The sequence below is a fragment of the Myxocyprinus asiaticus genome, chromosome 29, assembly GCF_019703515.2.
Source record: "Myxocyprinus asiaticus isolate MX2 ecotype Aquarium Trade chromosome 29, UBuf_Myxa_2, whole genome shotgun sequence".
In the NCBI taxonomy this organism is placed as follows: Eukaryota; Metazoa; Chordata; class Actinopteri; order Cypriniformes; family Catostomidae; genus Myxocyprinus; species Myxocyprinus asiaticus.
In genome coordinates, this window is record NC_059372.1 from 41062071 (window position 1) to 41085285 (window position 23215).

The window sequence follows — 23215 nt, forward strand, 5'->3', positions numbered from 1 at the left end:
GTTTACTCAACTTCAGGCAAATTAGTTGCACCAACTTAATTTGAGTTGCATTGTAAGTTCCATTAACTCAATACAATAAATTCAACAAACTCTGAAATATGAATGATTTTTACTAGCCTAAGTTCAATTAACTTGCATTTTAAGGTACAACTGATCATAATTTTCAATATTCTTGATGTAAAAAGATACATTTCTACATAAGATCATGTGTCAGCCCCACCAAAGTACCAAGCAGTTAGTCCAACTTAAAAGTGGTGTAGATAATTGCTTAAAACAGTTAAAAGTTAAGTCAACATAATAACTGAAGAAACCTCATCAAAGTGAACACTAATCACCCTGATGGTGACTTTAAACAAAACACAACTTTTTACACCAAAACATAATTAAAAACATCTATTAATTAAAAAAAGATTTATAATTTAAGAAGATTTGAGGTATGATGCACTGAGCATCAGTGATCAAACGTAGCATGCTCAAAAGCCTGTAAGTTTGTCCTTCCCCACCAAATGTGACATTGTATGTGCTCACTGATTAAAATCTTAAGTTTATCTGACTTAAATGGCATAAAAGTTGAGTTAAGTGTTTTAATAAAAGCAGTTGGTGCTGCCCGTGGTACCGTTTTACACGATACACCTTTGTTCAGTTCACTCCAAAAGCAATCAGACAGAAGCCCAGATAGAGGCTTTTTTTGTGGCTGGCTATTTTTTCTCCACACGGCAGTTGAAACTCTTCAAATATTATTTAATATTTCCCAAAAGGTGTGCGAGATGAACTTATACATTTCTAGAAGTGAAGGGGACATGTCCCCTCCAGTTATAATATTTCCATCCCATGTGTTTAAGAGGGAAAAAAAGTCACTTCTGTTAAATTGGCACTGTTATGTCCCGGGATGTATTGAAGTGTTTTCTTTTACTTCTTTTACTTGTTTAATCCCAGACAAGCCCCCAAAATCAAAATGAAAAATGGAAGTTGACGCCACTGTAGCTCTTTTCTTAATATAATAAATTACTTGCGGTTTGAGAACGCGCAGACAAAACACTCAGCGTTCAGCGGCAGATGCTATGCGATGATATTGATGATATTGTCTGAGCAAATAATGTACTTTTTTGATGCCCATTTACAGTATATTCCAATATAAGCTCTATATAAGTTTCTATCGTAGTAAAATGTATCCACCTCAAGCGAGCATGTATATTTTTTATGTGCATTTTGGAGATTTTATTTGCACGTGGTGCATCCAGCATATTTAATGTGATATTCCAAAATTTGTATAAAAATTTATGGATGGAAACCCAGCTATAGTCAGGACAGAATACATTTAATTCGCTTTATTTGTTTTTGAATAACTTTTCTGTAAATTTGAGCAAAATTGATTACCTTTTAACTTTTTTTTATTTTTATTTTTTACTTAAATATTACATTTTTAAAGTTTTATTTTTTGTTAACTTTACTGGAGTCAGTGACTTGTGTGCCCTGCACGGGTGTGTCTAAATGGCAGTATTACAAGGACACTTATTATTGTTTAATTTGCATTGTACGCTCTCTTATGAATAAGGTCATAAATATGTGAGGTGTGTGTGAGTTATAAAACTGAAGTGTGATGAAAACACTTCAGTTTAAGGAAGTAGGAATGACCACTGGACTCTACTGAGGGGACTTTCCTTAAGCACAAGTGTGTGTGTGTGTGTGTATGTATTTGCAACAATTATCGAAACAATGCCTGTCTTACACCATGACAATGTTTTGGGTTAAATACAATTTCACCTATTTCCTCTTGTGACATTACTGTGTGTGTGTGCGTTTTCAAAGCATTAACTCTAGAGTTGTGCAAAAATCACATCTTTACATCTCTCAGACCATTGCCAGGTCTATTTATGTGTGTGTAACCTGTAAAAAAGTGACCCAGTTGTGTGTGTGTGTGTGTGTGTATATATATATATAGGGATGTCAGTTCGTCCTTGGCTCTGTCTTGCTTTCTTAACCCATTCATTTCACTCTAAACTTCTTTCTCCCGAACTCTTTCCTTTGTTCCAGTAATATATATATTTTGTGTTGCCCTGATCCACTTAAATGTGAGTGTGACTCTATGTGATGTGAAGGAACATTGGGAACATTGGGAACACCAAGATATATGCTTGCTCTCTCTCTCTCTCTCTCTCTCTCTCTCTCTCTCTCTCTCTCTCTCTCTCTCTCTCTCTCTCTCTCTCTCTCTCTCTCTCTCTCTCTCTCTCACTCTCACTCTTTCACTCTGAGGTGTAGACGCTGTGGACCGCTCAGCCTGAGAGTCAAACTCGATCTGTATGTGTGTTTTTGTGTGTCAGACGGTGAGCAAGACTGACTAAACCTATGGACATGGAATTAAACATACAAAGGATTTTACTGTCAAGAATACTCTTTGGATCAGTTCAGAGGGCAGGAAACAGTTGCAAAGCTGCTTGAAAGGTGAGTTTACGTCCATTTATTCATTCACATTGGGAAATACATTTATCAGTTAAAAAAGTAGTGATGACTCTGAATGAGCATTTAGAGAGATACAGTGGGGTCCAGAGGTCTGAGGACACATTGAAAATCTGGGATTACAAATTTAATATAAACATGGAAATAAACAGAAAGGTTAAGGAAACATTTTAAACAAAAGGTACATTGCCATAAAATGAAGAAGAAATATATAAATTCCTGCGCTCCATTTCTAGGTAAAAAATCTAATATTACTAAAATACAAACATGTTATAGAAGTTATTTACTAGCCAATTTATCACAAAAATAAGCCAATTTATTTGTAAAATAAGGCAGTTTATTACCAGATACTTAGAAATTCTGAATACATTTTTCAATTCAACATTGTTATGCTGATAATTGTATTGGAAAAATGTGGACTCAGTCAAATATACTGTATATACACACAAGACTCTGATACACACGAATCTGATATTTATGTGTATCAGATTCTTGTTCGGACTTTCTTCTGCTGACATGAGTAGTTGTATAAGAGTTTGGGGTGCTGTGTGTGTGTGTTGACTGGGGCACCTTAGCTTTAATGAACCGAATTGTTTAATTTAGAATTAAATTTGGGCATGTTATACCCACCAAAGAGTAACCCTAACCCTAACCTGCACACAACACATACGAATACACTACATTTAGTGAGGTTTATGCCATCAAAAATGCACTTCTTAAAATTTGTAGATGTGTCTTGTTTAGAGTATTTTGAGATGTTTGTACTGACAAGACAAACTCAGCAAATAGACATTACTAATTTAGAATAGAATATTTTGCATGGTAATGCTTGTGTCCTGTGCATTTAAATGGTTTTATGTGGTGATTTTCTAGTGTTGAACTGGTGTGTGTGTGTGTGTGTGCGTGCATGCATGCATGCATGCATGTGTGTGTGTATGTGTGAACATTTGGTTCTTAACATTAAATTGTGTTATGTTTAAATTTGCATATTACAGTGATAAGATACTGCACTCAATGTAGTGAAGTTGCAAATGAAGTCATTCCATGAGTATTAATGTTTCAAGTGATCAGCTTCGTTGTAGACAAGAAAAGATCTAAATTATTGTAAATAACTCACATCCCCCTCACACTCATATCCATGTTGCTTTGTGTTAGTCAGAGGAAAATCATGTCCATTTCCCGCTGTCTGCTCACCCAGCATGATAATCTCAGTCCAAACAGCACTTCCTACATACACACACATATGGTGACATGGGCACACACACACACACACACACACACACACACACACACCTGCTGACATTGACTCACTCACACAGAGTGATGCTGAAATCATATATTCATATATAGGGGTGATTGGGGATAGTTGTCACACTTTAACTCCAGTAAATATTTATCAGGGTAGGATTATATTTAAAAGTCAATTTTTGCAGAGCCACATACCTTAAAGTCTTGAACATTTTCAATTTTATTGCCCAGGAAAAAAGATCAAGTTCATTGAACACACACTGACCTTTTGTGATCTCATGGTGAGGCATATTGTCACATTGTATGGGGTAAGTTGTCACAATAGTACCTGCCAGTGGAGTAGGATTCATGTGAACAGTGAGAGGTGACGGAGGAACATGTCCCCACCATCAAAACCACCAAGACAAAATCTACACCTGCATTAAACAGACTATTATTGGCTTTTCAGCTAAATGTAAAAAGTAAAACAACTATGAGGCACAAAACTATTTTATGAAACAACAATAATGGAAAAGGTTATATACAAAAATATCAAAACTTTCAATTATTTTTGTAATTGAAAGTATAAAAGATAATTGATAAACTGTATCTTAAACTGTACATTTAAAACACAAAACAACATGCCCTGACCTGACTTGTAATGTAAACATTTTCATTTCTCCTAAAAACACATTTAAATCTTTTGGTAAAAATCTGCCTTCATAATAAAGTTGACCCTTATCTGAATGTATGCTAATGTGGTTTGATTATGTTCACTTGTTTACTGTAAAAATGTGATGATGGTGAGAATGTACTTTGGAGGGCAGAATTTACAAGAAATATTCTCATTTAAGAGGATTTTGAACCAACATACAAAAAGCACCGCTACAGAAAATGCACATTTGCTTGGACTTTTGACCACAAATTTCATTGTCACTAAGATGAAGTGATTGTGGCAACTTTTCCAAGTGAAAACTTGCCCCACTCTCCACTATACAGAACACTATATATTAATTTTAATATATAATTATGTAAAGGATAATGTACAGTCTGATCATTATCACTAAAAATCATCATAGGGTCATCATAGACCCCGACTTGCTTATATTCAGTATATATATATATATATATATATATATATATATATATATATATATATATATTGTAACGTGCTGGCACTGATGACGATGACGTGAAGATGAAGAACCCAAGTGCAATTTATTTACAAACGTGATAACCAGTAACCCTAACTACAAACGTGAAACATAAACTTGTCTATAAACATGACTTAACTATAAACACTGTTACTATACACATTCAATACTTAACCATGGAAAACATGAGGCTTAAATACATGGACATGGGGGAACATAAACCAATGAACAAACAGTACTGATAACAATCTAATTAAACAATCAACCAATGAAAAGACAAGACACATGAACATGGAGGGAAAACATGAAATCACATGACAAGGGAAACAGGAACTAAACATTTCAAAATAAAAGACATGAATCAACAAAATACACATTATATATATATATATATATATATATATATATACAGCTCTGGAAAAAATTAAGATACCACTGCAAAATTATCAGTTTCTCTGGATTTACTATTTATACTGTATGTATGTGTTTGAGTAAAATGAAATTTTTTGTTTTATTCTATAAAGTACTGACAACATTTTTCCTAAATTCCAAATAAAAATTGTAATTTAGAGCATTTATTTGCAGAAAATGACAACTGGTCAAAATAACAAAAAAGATGCCGTGTTTTCAGAGTTAAAATAATGCAAAGAAATATTCATATTTCAAATATTCAAAGTTCATATTCATTTTTAAACAACACAATTCTAATGTTTTAACTTAGGAAGAGTTCAAAAATCAATATGTGGTGGAATAAACCTGATTTTCAGTCGCAGCTTTCATGCGTCTTTGCATGCTCTCCACCAGTCTTTCACATTGCTGTTGGGTGACTTTATGCCACTGCTGGCATTCTTCTTTCATTTAACACTAAACTACCAGTAACATTCACACTGACCCTAACCTACTGGTTTGCTGTAGGCACGTCCATTTCCTGGGGTTAACTGCACAGCTGGAATAACACATGCTTATGCACAAATTCACAACAGCACAAACACAATAAGAGACAGACATAGTCACCTGCTGAAATGTAATCCTGTCTATAACGATGCCTTTGAGATCATTTGTTTGAAATTTGCATCTGATCTGGTAGATCGGGATTTAAACTTGCAAATGTTCATGCATGCAAAGTTACAACAAATGAGTATTTACCCTTATACAGTGAAAGTCATGATAAGTGTGTGTGTGTGTGTGTGTGTGTGTGTGTGTGTGTGTGTCTGAGAGGAACCCTCAAAGTATTACCTCTCTCTCTCTCTCGCTCTCTCTCTCTTTGAGAAGTTTGAGAAAGAGTGCGAAAGTGCAGGACTAGTTCTGTTGTGTGGACCGCTGCAGGGGCTGCCACTGACCTGTTGTCATGACAACAGCTGTCTTCCTGGCAACCTGCAGACTCCCCATCCCCCATGTGTGTGTGTCTGTGCTTGCAAAATTGTCTCCAATATGATATATCTAAATATGACAAAACCTCCCTTTGGGGACATCCTCAAAGCTAAAAACAGTTTATAAACGAAGTAAATAATGTTTATTTTTTATATTCTAAAAATGGATTAGTGTTAGCCTGTAGTAGATTTGAAATGACACCTTTGTCAAATCTTACTGTACCAGCTAGTATTATGTATGTAACAGTATACGGACAGGCAAGGAGGAGGCGTGAACCGGCTGAACAGTCAACGTAAAGTTTAATCAGAAATTCAACATAAAACAAACATAAACATAAGGACACACATGCAACACGGCTGCCTGCGTCTCTCTCGAACTGGCGTCTCCGGCTCCCCTTTATCTCGCTCTCCCGCTGATCATATGATTCAGCGCTGGCCGTGTGTCCTCATGGCCCAGCCACACCCTCCTCCTCGTCACACTCCTCCCCCGCCCCATTCAGGCCAGGGTGCCACCGGTCTGACTAACTCCCCCCATCTCTGGAGGGGAGACACTGTCCTTCCGGCCAATCTATCAGCTGGTAGTTCAACCCGCCTCCTGTAAACCTGGGGGAGAGATGAGGGGAGGCGTAGGGAGAGGGGGAGGAAAAGAGTGAGCGGAGACACACAGAGAGAGAGAGAGAGGAGAGAGAGAGAAGAACTTGCTCGCCGGCTCCTGGACGCGCTGTCGCCCAGCCCTCAACTGCTCCCCCCCTTCTTCAGCGGACGGCAGCGTTTCCTCTGGCTCTCAGTGGCCGGCAGTGACCCCTCCGTCCCTAGGCAGATGGCCGCGGCCGCTGCTGTTTATTCATTGATTAGTTAGTTAAATACTGTAGTTAGTTAGCTTGTTAGATGATAGAGCACTTGTTTGTTTGTTAGTTTCTTCATTTGCTTGTTTGCTCCTGTTTGTTTGTTCATTGATTAGTTAGTTATTTAGTTAGCTTGTTAGATGATAGATAGATAGGCAGGTAGGCAGATAGATAAATAGATCTGTTTGTTTGGGTGTTTGGGGATTAGAATGCAGTTTCCATCAGCATGCATTCTCATTGATCGGATCGCTGTTGGATAGCATCATTTGACCACATTAAATGCCAGGTGTAAATACTCCCATAAAAAATTCTGATCAGATCGTGATCGTTATGTGTTTTCGTTATCTGGATACAGCTATGTACTGTAAGCAATTAATTATACAATCTAGTCTCACAGAATGAACGTTATTATTACAACATTTTTGCAAATTGACAGTTTCCTGGTAAAATTAACACTAGAGGCGCTACAATAACAATGGCTGATTATAACTTTATTAACACTTATTTTTTGCTCTGTTACTCACACACTGCTATGTTGTTAGCAGTGCTGGGCAGATTACTTGTGAATTGTAAACTGATTACAAATTACATGACAAAAAAATGCAATAAGTAATGTAATCTCATAGATTACATTTTGGGGTAATCTAATCTGATTACTTTTTTGGATTACTTTCAACCTAATTCTATTTTATTTTGTATTCTAAAAGAGCAGAATATCTTAAAACAGCAGTGTTCCATAGAGTCACACAAGGAACAGTTGTGTCAAGTTTTATGTCATGCTTCATGCAGTGGACTCCACTGCATCAGCAGCAACAGTAGAGTGATGGACTTTGTTCCATATTGCTGCACATTTTGCAGTCGAACTATTGTGTACCCTGCGGTTAGGACTCTTAGAGATGGCATCCTATAGAGCCTTTGAAGCAGTTAAGTTCAATGTGTGAGCTGCACACCATTGGTGAGGTAGTAAGAAATAATATATATATATATATATATATAAACATATCTAGTTAATTTTATGTGCATAAAACAATAGAAACATTACATGAACAAGAAGAAATTAACCTGAAATCAACAACAATGACATTGCAAGGTCAAAGCTAACAGCTCAAAACTCTGACACACTTACATTTAACCCTTACTACTTAGTAATAGTCCATCACCTATTCCTTAGCTGAGGTGCATATCTTACTGCTGTAATGTAAAAGGAGCACATGCTCAAAATGTTCATTTGTGAGACTATTGTGCTTCGGGGTAAGAAAATTATGATATTGATATGAAAATGATCAATAAAGTATTAACAATTTACTGCCATTGCCTTGTTAATATGTAATCATGTAATCTATCAAAAGTAACTGTAGTCCAATTATGAGTCTTTTAAAATGTAATTTAATTCAATTACAATTAACTATTGGTTAGGTTTAGGTGTTGATTTAGGTTAGGGAGGTACGTTTTACTCATTAAAACCCCAGACTAATATTCACCTAAAAAACCTCATCTGATTAGGACACCATTTCACTTGCTTTTGGTGCCCCCTGTTGGAAATTTCACTAGGAAATTGCAGCTAAACATGTAATGAAGCACATAATTAATTTTTTCAAAAATGTCGCCACAGTCATGTAATGTTCATGAGATCAAGCTGTATTATGTGATGAGGTTATGCTACAATCATCCATTGTTAAAATGCTGTGTTGCGGGTTCTTGCTATTTTCTGTTAATTCTGCCATCGCAATGTGAAAAACACAACCGAACAATGAACAATATCCTAATCACTATGTGGTCTGCATGACACTCACTTAAAACCAGGCTTCACTCATTTCAGATAAGAAGCATATTTAGTACTTAAAAAAACACCTTATGCAAGATAAATATCATTAAATTTGCTTCGGCAACCCGAAATTTAGCGGCCGCCAAAAAAAGTAAATGATGGAAAGATTCGGACTCTCAAAATGATGGAAAGCATTTGAATTATTCGTCAGTGTTTTTAAAATTCGCTAAAAGTCTGAGAATTTTCAGTTACCACAGCCTCTGATTTAATATGTAAATAGCATTTTCCATTTTGCGTGGGTAACTTTGATAGAATCTCTGTCCGATCACAGTGGAGATGCATTTTACTGCAAGGTGAAAATGCAATCCAGCTAATGATTATCCAGATACTATGTTCTGACATCAAACAAAGAATGTATAAACTAGTTAGTCCTCTTCAGCCTTCTCCCATTCCATCTGTCACTCATTCTCACCACTTCCGGTGCAACAAGTGGAAGGGCTAGGTTTTTAGAACCATCTGTGCTTGACGAACTCAGAATCCCATGCTGCACTGCAATGTAAACAATTTCTATCATAATCAATTATTATAAACAACTAAAAACCACATTACATGTTTGATAATATATCATCTGTAATCCAGTGCATCTGCTGCAAAGTGTAAGGTGATTTTTTTTCAATTACTGCATGCATTAAAGATCTCACGCTGACAACAGGCTCTTATACTTTATGTTACATTGCAGTACACACACACACATGCTTATACATAAATGTTTGACCATGTGACAAATCCGGATAACTGTCAGTGTAAAACTGCGAGGTGGTTCAAAAAAGATTTTACAAAAGTAAGTGTGTGTGTGTGTGTGTGTGTGTGTGTGTGTGTGTGTGTGTGTGTGTGTGTGTGATGGGCTACATGCTGGAGCTAAGGGGTGGGTTTAATTTGGGTCAGTGGATATGAATAGCCCTGCCGATTGAGAATTGTCAAACTAGTCACTGAGGGTGTGTGTGTGTGTGTGTGTTAAGCCAATGCTTATTAAAACGTATTATAATAACTTTCATAGTTGCTCATCTTATTACGTAAACAGCGTTGTGTGTGTGTTCAGGGTGTGTATGTGTGTGTTTATGTGTGCTGGTCTCCTTCAATAGGTGCTCTTAGTCTCTCTCTTAAACTCAGTCAGAATCTGGAACAACAATAGTTGCTTACTTCACATGTACTAGTTACCTAGTAAAATGCAAAATGTTACTCAATCTTTGGTTAACTGTTCACAGCGGGTGACAACAGACAAAGGTATGATGCAGACAATGATGTGATACCAATGTTTATTTATTTGTTGGTTCTTTGAGTTTTTTGTTCCTTTGATCCCTCATGCATTAGTTAGTTATAGTTGGTTTGTTCATGCCCTAATTTGTTCATTTGCTCACTTGTCACTTAGTTCGTTTGTTGGTCAATTCATTGGTTGGTTCATATGTTCATTCATGTCTTTGATAATTTGTACATTCGCTCACTTTTTTTAGTTAGTTTGGTTAATTTGTTTGTTAGTTTGTTGGTTCTTTTGTTGGATTGTTCACTCCTTTATTCATTCATTCCCTTGTTAGTTTGTGTCACTCACTTTATAGTTAGCTAGTTAGTTCTTTAGTTAATTAGTATGGTGATTAATTTATTTCTTCATTCATTCATTTGTTAATTAGGTCATTCGTTGGTTTGTTTTTTCTTTTGTTCATTCATTTGATTATTCATTAGCTTGTTAGTTAGCATATAAGTTTTTTAGGAAGTTAGTTGGTTAGTTAGTTAGTTTGTTGATTCATTCATTTCTTCGTTCTTTCATCCATCAATTATTTAGTTTCTTGGTAAATTTGTTGGCTTGTTTGTTCCTTTGTTCATTCATTCTTTTGTTCATTAGTTAGCTTGTTTGTTGGTTCATTTATTGGTTTGTTGGCTTGTTCATTAATTTCACTTGTTTGCTTGTTAGTTAGTTTGGTGACTTATTCATTCCTTTGTTCATTCACCCATCAGTTAGTTAGTTTGTTGGTTCATTCATTGGCTTGTTTGTTCCATTGTTTATTTGTTCATTCATTAATGTTATTGTTTGTTCTTTCATTCATTGGTTCGTTGGCTTGTTCATTCGTTTAACTATCTCGCTTGTTAATTAGTTAGATAGTTAGCATATTAGTTAGTTAGTTAGTTGTTTCTTTCATTCATCCGTCAGTAAGTTCGTTTGTTGGCTCATTCATTGGTTTGTTTGCTCCTTTTTTCATTTGTTTGTTCATTAGTTAGCTTGTTTGTTTGCGCAAAAGATGCGCAGCTCCTTTAAGACTTTAGCAGCACTGTCATGGCATCAGGAGTGTGGGGAATACTGGCATAGTGTTGTAAGACAATAAACAGAGCGAGCTGTAAAATGGTCCTTATTATCGTTCATGGTGGAGCTTCTCAGTCTCCGGGCATAGGCATCTCCATAATAACGCAAGTTACAAGATGTGGTGTAATTCAAACATCTTTATTACATATCTCCCGATTAAACAGCATTAACAATAGTAGCACCTGTAGTGTTCAGAAACATATGCTCTTTCATCTCTTGCCCTCATGAGAGAGCGTGTGTTCTCCTCATTAAAGTTCAAGCAGCAACAAGTGAAAAATAAACTTTTATTATAATCTTCCAACTAAATGAAATGGCAGGGAATGAATTTATAAATATAATAATTCTTTATACAATATTGTGATACCATAATATAATAGATTAAATATAATGCAAAAATAAAATAGAAATAAAATGAGGAATAATAATAATTATATGAAATAATGACAGAATTAGAAAAAAATGTCACATTAAGTTGAATTGCTTCTATTGGTTATCAGTTTGTCTTCAGTTTGACACTAAGCTTCATTTTTTATAGGGCTATCTATCTTAATAAAGAGAATATTTTGTTAGCCTATACTTGCTTTAAAGTCTTAACCTTTTTAACTTTTTTAATTTTTTTGTCAGCAAAAACTAGGCAAAGTGATAATACTGGGAAGAGGAAAATTCTATTAAGAGTGACAGTGTGCAGAAAGCTTACATATAACCAGTTATGACAGAGATCCTGATAAAAGGTTAATGATTGGTATCGGCTGTAAAAATCCTAATCAGAGCTTCCCTACTTTTTACATTTGTTAGTTAGGTGATTCGTTAATTTCTTTCATTTATTCATTCCCTCAATTAGTACGTTGTCAGTTCATTCATTGGCTTGTTTGTTCCTTTGTTTGTTTATTTGTTCGTTCATTAGTTAGCTTGTTTTTTTATTGGTTTGTTCATTAGTTCACTGGGTTGTTTGTTCGTTTCACTTGCTTGCTTGTTAGTTTGTTTGTTCACTGGTTAGTTACTTAGTTAATTAGTTTAGTTCTCTTGCTTGTTCATTCCTTAGTTTTTTTTAAATAAGTCATAATTTGTAAATAATAAGATAACAAATCAGATATCTAAATTATCTAAAATGAATGAACCTATAGAACTCAAGCTGACAATAAGGAGACATGTGCTACTGTGAATGAAAGAAATTAAAGAACTTGAATCATTTTAGTGCTGATGTGTAATTACAAATGTATGGTGCAATCAGGCTTGTTAGGCTTACAGAATTAAATCTCCCTGACTGATAGTGTTTGATGAAGTGGCTGTGGTGTATTGCTGTTGAGGGTGGGGTGGTCTCCTCTCATATGGGAACAGAGGGAGGCAGTCTTTATGTGGGGCTCTTCTCAGCTATTGATGCCTAAACCCCCTACCTCAGTTCTTAAAGTAATTGTGTGTGTCTCTCTGTGGGAGGGTTGACTCACTGTGAACCTGCTGACTAACATGAGAAAATCAAAACATGCTATAATTTTCTCTCGTTAAAGTGTTTGAACAAAAAGGTGCTGCTGCAGCGGCGACTTGCTACTGCTAGACAATACACAGACATACTAAGTTAAGCATATGGATATTCTGCTGTTGCTGCTGCTGCTCAGTTAGACAAAATGCAAGATATGTTGCATCAAGCATGTATGAACATGCTGCTGCACAAATAGACATACATACAATCGCCATGTAGAAGATCTAGACCTGTGAAGCTGGGGTGGAGGTGGGTTTCAGAGAAAAACTCTTGCAGCACGCTGCAATAAAACCAGCTTATCTGCAAAACTAAGCTATTTCAATGTTAGACAAAAAGACAAAACCCAAGTTGATTCCCAATTACATGTCAAACGTCCAATCAGCTTACACCATGCGAGCCAATTGGCTTAACACGTCACATGTGAATGAGCCAATTGGCTAACAGATAACAGTTTAAAAGAACCTATCAGTTTGCGCCACATGGAGTTACATGGCTGAACTTCAGTCATTTAGGTGATTCATTCATTCCTTAGTTCATTCAGTAGTCCATTTGTTGGTTCATTTGTTGCCTTGTTTGTTGTTTTGTGTGTGTGTGGGGGTGTGGGGGGTGGGGGGGCTTTATCAGGGGCGTAGTTTCCAACCCCCTGGAAACTACGCCCCTGATCAGTGTGAGGAACTTTTCCAGGGTCAGCAAGAGAGAAGTTCTGTGGAAGTCTGAGCTTCTAATTTGTTGCAGTGGGAGAGGGAGGAGCTACAGGGAGGGAGATTTGGGAAAACAGAGAGGGAGATGGAGAAATCCAAGACCACTCAGTCTGTCACTGACAAGGAGACAAAGAGGAGCGTTGTAGCGCGGCTTAGAGCTTACGTATGTGTGCACCAACCGTGGATTTACCGAATAAGAGTGTGTGTGTGTATGTGTGTGTGTGTGTGTGTGTGTGTGTGTGTGTGTGTGTGTGTGTGTGTTAGCAGATATTCTCACTATCACTGACACACAGACGGAGCTGTCCTGCGGGTCTCAGTTAGAATGTAAAGTGAATTGAAGGATTACAGAAGTTTGTTGTGTGTGTGTGGCACTTGACTGGAATACTAAGTGGATATGTGATCGAATTTGGAATTTGCTGCAATGCCTATGGGTAAGAGAAGAGTCTCGCATGAAACATCACAGTTTTCAGAAGTCTTTAGAAGGGTTTTGTTGCTGTTGTTGTTTCAGTGTGTTGTGGTACAGTTTTGCATGAATTTGATGTCTTTAGACGTGTGGGTTGTGTGTTTTATGTGCAGAATATTTATTAATATGTCCTAATGGCTTCTAGTGTCATAGCAGCTCTTGAAAACTTGTTCAAAGCATCCCATGCGTGTGTGTGTGTGTGTGTGTGCCAACATTTAAATACATCTCTGATTGATGTCAGTGGGTGTTTAAACAGCCTCAGCGCTGATGTTAGGGCACTCTGTGTTTAACTAAACACACTGGTATGTCTGTATAAATGAGTGAGGGCGTGTGTGTGTGTGTGTGTGTGTGTGTGTGCATGCTCTGGTATGTTGTAAACAGAGAGTGTTTATTTTGTTTTCTACATGCTGGTGGGCACTTAAACAAAGTATGTGCCAAACAGAAGTTGCTGTCCCCTTTACAACCTTGACTGACACAGGCTGCGTCTGAAAACTGAAAAATGCTGCCTTTGGAGGCTGTATATGGAGGTAGGATGAAAATAAGGTGCTTTTCAAACTGTTCTGAGACCAGTTTCCTTAAGAGTTCCATTCATTCAAAAACGCTGTTGGTTAAGCTGTTAACTCACTAAGTCAGCTGCCTACGTTTTCGGATGCAGCCTAAAATGTTTGTCAGTGTGTATGCATTAGGGGTGTAACGGTACATGTGTTCGTCCCGAACGTCACGGTTCGGTGCATGCAGTCAGACGAAGAATACATCAGAGTCAGTCACAGGCGATCCACTCCAATCCAGAAGGGGGCGCACGCGGTAATGCAACACTGTTTGCTAACTGCCACAACAGGAAAAAGAGCAGAAGAAGAAGAGACCATCTATGCACCAACCCAAAACAAGAATGGCTTCTCCTAATGCACAAGTTTTATTTTTCATTATTCTATTTATTTTGTATTTTTATAACACAAGATATGGTTTTCAGTTTTGTAGCTGATTGTGACCAAATACCTTTTGTTTTTTTATCAACACTACTAAAAAATATGGCCTATGCAAGAGTGCATTCTGTTTACTGCTTAGTGCTTAATACACTAAAGGAGGCTGTACTGTACCAACTACCTCAGGGGGGACTAAATGCCGATAGGTGGAACAAACTGTAATTTGTACTACTGTCTGTTCAAAATAAATGAAAAGAAACCTAGCACTTGGGATTTGTTGCTTTTTCCTTTTGTTCCGAACTCGTTTCGAACTGTGACCCCAAAACCGAGGGACGTACCGAACCATGACTTCTGTGTACCGTTACACCCCTAGTATGCATGTGTATTTTTTTAAGGTAAAACAATGTAATGTTAGGGTTAGTCCATAGTCATTTAAAAAGTCTATAGAAGTGTAGAAAGTCTGCGGTATGGTGTGAAATTATCCCAAGAAGTTAGTTAAATCTGACAAAAAAAAAAAAAAAAAAACACTCAAAAGTGAAAATTATTCATAATTATTTATTTATTTATTTTTTAGTAGAAGTGTTTGGGTTAGTCTGTAGTCATTATAATTTGTTTTATATAAAAATAATAGAGGTGAATGGAACATTGACATTTTGATAGCCTCATCTCATGAAAATTCACAACATTCATCTCACAACATTTTCGCAAAATGACATTACGTGGTTCCTTACCAATTCTGTGGCAGTTCCGAGGTGAAATATCCACTGAGTGGCGCTAAAAGCTATTAAAATATTCTCCCAAACAGACGAGGTTTTTAAGATTAATGCTCTATCTAGTTTTAAATCAACAAAACCTCCCTACCCTAAACCTTAAACCTAAACCTAACCAATAGTGTCAGAAAAGCAAACATGAGATGAAAAACAAAATTACTTTAACAACAAAGTCATTTTGTGGCGCTTCAATGACACTTTCAGCTCACGTTTAGACTCACGTGCCCTTCAGGACTTGTACCCCGGTCCTTTGTATCGTAAGTGCAACGCTCTATCAGTTGAGCTACCACACAATTTGATTGCACTTGATCAACTTTTTAAATGTAGTTGGTTCTGTAATGCAAACGTGAAAATGTATCACCTAACAATTCATGCACTATAGTAAAGGTGTTAAGCATTTACTATAGCACTGTGTGAGGAACAGGGCAAAAACAAAGTTTTTATTAACTGGTAATGTGCGTTTCACTCGTGATTTGAGTGAAAGTGAATAAAAGTCATTGTTGTTGTAGCACCTCTAGTGTTCATTTCATCAGGAAACTGATGTGATACAACAAGCCACGTAAAAATCATTTTGCAAAAATTTATGTATAGTAGTGTGGTATGTTTAGATTATTTTGTTGTTGTGAGGAAACCTCTGTCTCTCCCCCATCCCTGACCTAAATTAGTCCTCCATGGGCTGAGGGTTTTGGGGGGATAATAACAGTTTAGAGTCTGCCTTAGACAATACCAGCACCCCCTCAGGACATCTGTCCCTAAAGCAATCCCCCCCCACCCCCGAGACAAAACCCAGCTGGAGAGAGTGAGAAAGACTGAGTTTGAAGCACGTGTTTGAAAGATGGATGAAGAGTTCTGTCGAAACCTGTCAGAACTGATTTGCAGACAATTACTAGTTTTAAAAGTACAAAAAGAGCTAATCCAACGAGATTTTACCGCCTTGTCCCAGAGCTTCACGTAAAAATATTTCACATCTGTGAGAAATTGCATTTTGAGATGTTTTTGTTACATATCTGAACTCTTACTGTGTTGGCTTGACAAAGCCAGCATACTGTTTTTCTACAGACTTGGTACTGTTTTTCTAGATCTTTCAAGCTACATCCACCACACTTGGCACAGAGCTTGATATTGTTCTGACTAAGGTTGCTATGTCCTTTATAACTGATCAGACTTCACTTAATGGTCAGTTGGACTAACTAACTCCCTCACTCACTATCTAGAACACCATAGCAATACCTAGCAACTAGCAAGGACACCCAAGTGACCAGCTAGAACACCCAACAATTTTCTGTTGGCCTGTATAAACTTTAACTTAATTTTTTTATTTTTTTTTAAATAATAATTTTAAACAAGGCTTTGTCAAGCCAACATTGAAGTATGTACTGACAAACTTTACCAATCTAATTGTTCTTTGTTATATTATTTTTGTGTAGATGAAAAGTTGAACCTGAAATACTTTTGGGAAGTTGATATGCCCTGCAGTGCTACATGCTATACTCCCAAAACTAAAATAATTTTAAACTACTTTGCTCATTCCTCTATAATTATTATTATGTATGCAGCATATATGACCCACATTAATCAAACGACTACATTGAATATACAGTATGTAGTATTTGTGCTTTGTATAATTCTTATGTCACACCTCACAACTATTTAAAATAAGCAAATGAAGGAAAAATAATGGTTATAGGACCTAAAACATAATACATTCATATACAATTTAAGCTAAAATTTTGATGTTGATAAAAAAAAGAGTGCATGGACATCAACTACCCATGTGCATTTGTGCATGTGTTAGGGTTATAAATGTGTGCTGTGTATAAAGGTCAGCTTTAGGTTTCTCTGTACCAAATCCGTCTCAGTGCAATCTAATCGGTGGGCAGCACTGGGGCAGTGGGTCACAAGCGGACTCTCACCCTAGTATACGTGCATGTTTGTGTATATTAGTGTGTGCATTCATGCAGGATAACTCCTTTTGTCATGTCATAGTCCTTTCATCGCATTTAGTTATCTAATGGATCTTCCTACCAACCTGTCTAAAATTGGTTGTTATAAATGTGCAATTAATAAATTGTCTTTCAATGTGGACTATGTTATAAATGTGTAACAAACCATAAGTATGTTATATTATACGAGGGAGTGCGAAAGTAAATCTGACATGTTAATAGCATCACACAACTGCTGTCTGGGAACCGAAACAGAAAAATAAAAGAAATGTACCTCTAGACAGGGCAAACATAGTTCAGATGTCGTACTGGACAGCACTGCTTTGCAGATGACTGCATAAATCATTATAGAAACCCTGATCTATGATCAGTCATCCATCAAGAGTATGTTTTTGTGTGTATGGGTCTGTCTTTGTCCCGTATATACTGTAAGAGTTTTTGTAGTTGATAAATTGATATTTAAGATTTTCCTTAGACTGCAGTCAGAGTCGTCAGATCGTCTTTTTAATTTATTTGACCTGTTTTAGCACATATGAGGTCTGTCTGCATCTAAAACAGTATGGGAAAAGTATGAAATAACTCGTACAGACATCACAAAGTTATTACTATCACTATTACTATTGCTTATACTTCAATAAGTATTTAACTTTGGTGCTTAATTCATCCAGCACCGTTTGCACTATAGACATGAATAATACCTGAAATCATGTGGCTTGTTGAGAAGAGGTGTGTAAATACTATTTAAGTAATTTTATTTATGATTTTTGCATGCCGACTAAAAGAATCCAATAAACTTGCTTGGAAAGAGGGACCTGGGTCATATCTACAAACCAGCATATAAGAGTCTTGGGGGTTGGCTTTTTCAACTTGGTCCTGTCAGCAACCACCTAGCAACCACCCAGAATTACCTAGCAACCACATAGCAAAGCACAAATAACAGTGAAAACATATTTTCCTCAGCATAGTGATAACCTGACAACCACACTAGCATTGTGTCAGTGAGTTTTCCGCTTGTTGTATTGTTCTTTGTTCTATTTTCCACCATATTTGCATTCTAGAATCAATCAGCCAAACTTGTAGAACATTCTAGAATAAGATCATCTGTACTTTCGGTTGGTTTGATAACTGAGAACGAGAGATAACAGGTGGGTTTGATTACAGGAAATGGGCAAGGAAGAGCTTTTTATAGAGATGTGATTACATTGAGTCATTAAAGAGATTTCTGATAGAGAGATAAGAAAGCAAGAAATGTATCTCTCAGGATCTTAAGAAGCCAAGTAAGAGAGAAGTTTGGAGTTGCTCTGGGAATGTTTTTGGCATGTAATGAATCCGTTACAGGCATTCCAGCTCTGTTGAACCCGTGGTAGAGTTCCAACATGTTTTAGCGACCAGAATAGAACTTCTGTTCCTTGTGCGAGTGTGTGTGCAGCCAGTCTCGTGCAGTCAGGCTTGAGAGAATTAATCCCATTGGTTATGGACACGGAGCTCTTCACAGCAAAACACACATCGTCAGGGAGATATCAAGACCATGAGAGCTTTGTGCAATTGTGTGTATTCTTTTCTGTTCTTTTCATTGTCATTGATCAGAGTTTTTTTTTTTTTTCTGTCTTTGAAGTCTCAAGGTAAATGTGATATATCATCAATTAGTTTGTGTTTGCATGTGTTTTAGACTTCATTTATAATGAATCCATGCAAGTTTCACCAAAAAGTTGGAGATGAAAAGGCATTGCAAAGTAAAAAAGCACATTTATATAATGCGTATGTAAATCTTTCAGTAACTCATACATGAAATTAATTTGCATACTGTCACACTCTTTGAGGCCATGTTTGTTTTAAAGCACTGTTAAAGGATTTTCATTATTTGAACAGAGGCTCCTAAAGATTAGATGATCATTTTGAACTCAAAGTTTTAAATCTGGGACATTTTGTCCCTTTTGTTCCAATTATATGGACCAAAAAATAAATTAATATTGGCCTATTTATGAAACATGAGCAGAAAGCTGAATGTCTGCGTAAATCGTTTGTAAAATCATGCTTAAGTAAACTGCCACATGGAATTGAATACCACAATTTACGTAAGAATGGTTTTACGAACGTTTTACACAGATATTTGTTCTGCTTATGTTTTGTAAATGAAGTCCATGAGTTACTCTCAGCTGTCTAACTGCAATTCATGTTAATACTAATTTTATTTTATTTTTTTGCATTAATTCACATATGATGACAGCATATTATTAAGTTCTGCCAATGCTAATGTTTTCTAAAGAAAGAAAACAAAACTCTTGTATAAAACTCTCATAATAATTCTACTTATCTTTTAAATTCAACAAAAAATCTAAATGGACACTATTTACTTTCTTAATGCACATTCCTGCCCTTGTGGAAAAAAAAAGTACACTAACGCATACTTTTAAAAAGAGTACTTACAATGAAAATATATACTTTCAAAGTACAAACTTCAGTATGTACTTAATGATTTTGAACAATTTGTTGCAACTTCACTGTATTTAAGTGATATTTAGTTTGTTTTTAAATTTACTTTAATATTAAATGTATAATTTAAAACTAACATTTAATGTATAATGTTGGATGTACCTTGTTTACAATGGAAAGCACACTGAAAAACATTTTAAAATGTATTGATTTCAATTGTAGGCCTAACTGTTAGTCTCACACTAAATTTGACATGAAAAATATTCTTTTTTAAAGAAAAAGCTAAATTCACTAAATCTATGCTATGAAATAATGTCCTTCAATGTTCTTGAAAACATACAGAAGAACTTTTTAAAATGTATTGACTTTAAATGTAATTTCAAGTAACACACTTAAGATGAAATAGTAATCAAGTATACTTTTGTTTAAATGTACTTTAGTATGTTAGGCAATAAATCAAATTAATTATTCTTCTTTAAAGTACACTAAACATTTAAAAACGTATTGGTTTAAAAGGTAGTTGACATAGTCTCAAAGGTGACACTTAGGTGCACTGAGTGTGCTTAATTATGTTAAGACACTTACCTACAGTATCCTTTTAATTAATTTTTAATTATATTATCTGAAAGTATACATATTAGAGCTGTCAGAATTAATGCGTTAAAGCATACGATTAATTAAAAAGGTTTAATGCATTAATTTACCTTAATTGCGATTTACCGTTATAACAGCATAAACCAGCATAAACACTGGTTTAAATTGTGGAACTTTTGTAATGTGTCCACCCGGAGTCATTTCACTGTCACACACACAACACACACACAACAGCGCTTCAGTGTCAGTGATAAAATGATGGGGAAAAGCTAATGATATTTGATGTACAAAACAAGCCCAGATTGGACATCAAGTATTTTTCAGCCTATGTAAGGTGCATTTTAATTACCACAGATGCACACCAAATCTTAACTATTACCAAAACGCAGAATAAGAACTGCAAGTGCTTTTCATGGTGAGTTCAAAGCGGCGCTTGACGCTGGTATTGCCGCCCTGACGCAAATCATAAATGCGGCTTCACGACTGCTGTAATAAAGCGGATAGCCACAGTGTACCGGCAGATAAATATTGTGGTGGTGGAGAGTTTAAGAGATTTAATGCCCATTGCAATGTATATGCAACCTACAGTTGTGCTCAAACGTTTGCATACCCTTGGAGAATTAGTAATATATGTACCATTTTTAAAGAAAACATGAGTGAGCAGGCAAAACACATTTCTTTTATTTCTTATAGGATTCATATTCAACTGTAGGTTATAACAGAATGGCACAATCATAAAACAAAACATGGCAACAAAGAAAAAAAAATTAAATGATCCCTGTTCAAAAGTCTGCATACCCTTAGTTCTTAATACTGTTTATTGCCCCCTTTAGCATCAATGACAGCGTGCAGTCTTTTGTAATAGTTGTCTATGAGGCCCCAAATTCTTGCAGGTATTATAGCTGCCCATTCGTCTAGGAAAAATGCCTCCAGGTCATGCAAAGTCTTTGGTCGTCTTGCATGAACCGCACGTTTAAGATCTCCCCAGAGTGACTCGATGGTATTAAGGTCAGGAGACTGTGATGGCCACTCCAGAACCTTCACCTTTTTCTGCTGTAACCACTGGAGGGTCAACTTGGCCTTGTGCTTAGGGTTATTGTCGTTCTGGAATGTCCAAGAGCGTCCCATGTGCAGCTTTCTTGCAGAAGAATGCAAATTGTCTGCCAGTATTTTCTGATAACATGCTGCATTCATCTTGCCATCAATTTTCACAAGATTCCCCGTGCCTTTAGAGCTCACACCCCCCCAAAACATCAGTGAGCCACCACCATGCTTCACAGTGGGGATGGTATTCTTTTCACTATAGGCCATGTTGACCCCTCTCCAAACATAACGCTTATGGTTGTGACCATAAAGCTCCATTTTGGTCTCGTCACTCCAAATTACAGTGTGCCAGAAGCTGTGAGGCATGTCAAGGTGTTGTTGGGCATATTGTAACCGGGCTTTTTAGTGGCATTGGCGCAGTAAAGGCTTCTTTCTGGCAACTCGACCATGCAGCTCATTTTTGTTCAAGTATTGTCGTATTGTGCTCCTTGAAACAACCACACCGTCTTTTTCCAGAGCAGCCTGTATTTCTCCTGAGGTTACCTGTGGGTTTTTCTTTGTATCCCGAACAATTCTTCTGGCAGTTGTGGCTGAAATCTTACTTTGTCTACCTGACCTTGGCTTGGTAACAAGAGATCCCCAAATTTTCCACTTCTTAATAAGTGATTGAACAGTACTGACTGGCATTTTCAAGGCTTTGGATATCTTTTTATATCCTTTTCCAACTTTATAAAGTTCCATTACCTTGTTACGTAGGTCTTTTGACAGTTCTTTTCTGCTCCCCATGGCTCAGTATCTAGCCTGCTCAGTGCATCCACATGAAAGCTAACAAACTCATTGACTATTTATACACAGACACTAATTGCAATTTAAAAAGCCACAGGTGTGGGAAATTAAACTTTAATTGCCATTTAAACCTGTGTGTGTCACCTTGTGTGTCTGTAACAAGGCCAAACATTCAAGGGTATGTAAACTTTTGATCAGGGCCATTTGGGTGATTTCTGTTATCATTATGATTTAAAAAGGAGCCAAACAACTATGTGATAATAAATGGCTTCATATGATCACTACCCTTAAATAAAAGGGTATTTTTCAAAATCAATGCCAAAATTTCACAATTTCTGCCAGGGTATGCAAAATTTTGAGCACAACTGTATGTGTGGACTAGGGATATCGCGGTGTGAGTTTTTGACGGTTAGTTTACCATCTGAAAAAAAAATCTGGGTTAACCGGTTTTATGATTATTTGCATATTTTCTTATTATGTGACAGCATTGATGCAAAAAATGCATATCATATAACTGTCACGGTTTGTGTAGGGATGAGGCAAGACAGAGGATCCAAATGCAGCTCTTTTAATGGATAACAAACAGAAGAAGGAGGTAAATCAATGAAGAAGGTAAACATAAACACAACAAGCAGTATACTGGCATACAATACTCTACATACAAACAAGAACTGACAAAAGAACAAGGAACAAGAGGGCATTTATACACACAAGGGCTAACAAGATGACGAGGAACACCTGTGATACAATTTGGGCAGGAACTGAAGACAGAGACAATGGAGGGAAACAAAGGAACTTTCAATATAAGAGTCTGCCCATTAAAGGGCGGCTCCTGAAGCCCAAAAAAAAAAAAAAGAAAATGCTAATAGTTCATGGCAGAGCCAGTGACCAGGGAAGTGGCTTCAGGAAG

The 23215-nt window shown here is 36.5% G+C and overlaps 1 protein-coding gene across 3 annotated transcripts in view; it reads left to right on the top strand.

Moving 5' to 3' along the window:
- The first annotated feature begins 2259 nt into the window (after positions 1-2259).
- LOC127419749 (pleckstrin homology domain-containing family G member 1-like) overlaps positions 2260-23215 on the top strand; it is a 96312-nt gene continuing 75356 nt past the window's right edge. The window contains exon 1 of one of the 3 annotated variants that reach the window (XM_051661434.1): positions 2260-2442. Coding sequence is in view for 2 of the 3 variants with exons in the window: in XM_051661432.1 (XP_051517392.1) it covers positions 14312-14339 (28 nt within the window). In the remaining variant the exon portion in view is untranslated. Of the gene's footprint in view, positions 2443-13473; positions 13781-13828; positions 14340-23215 lie in introns of those variants that run through there. The other 2 variants (XM_051661433.1, XM_051661432.1) reach the window with 2 other exon arrangements.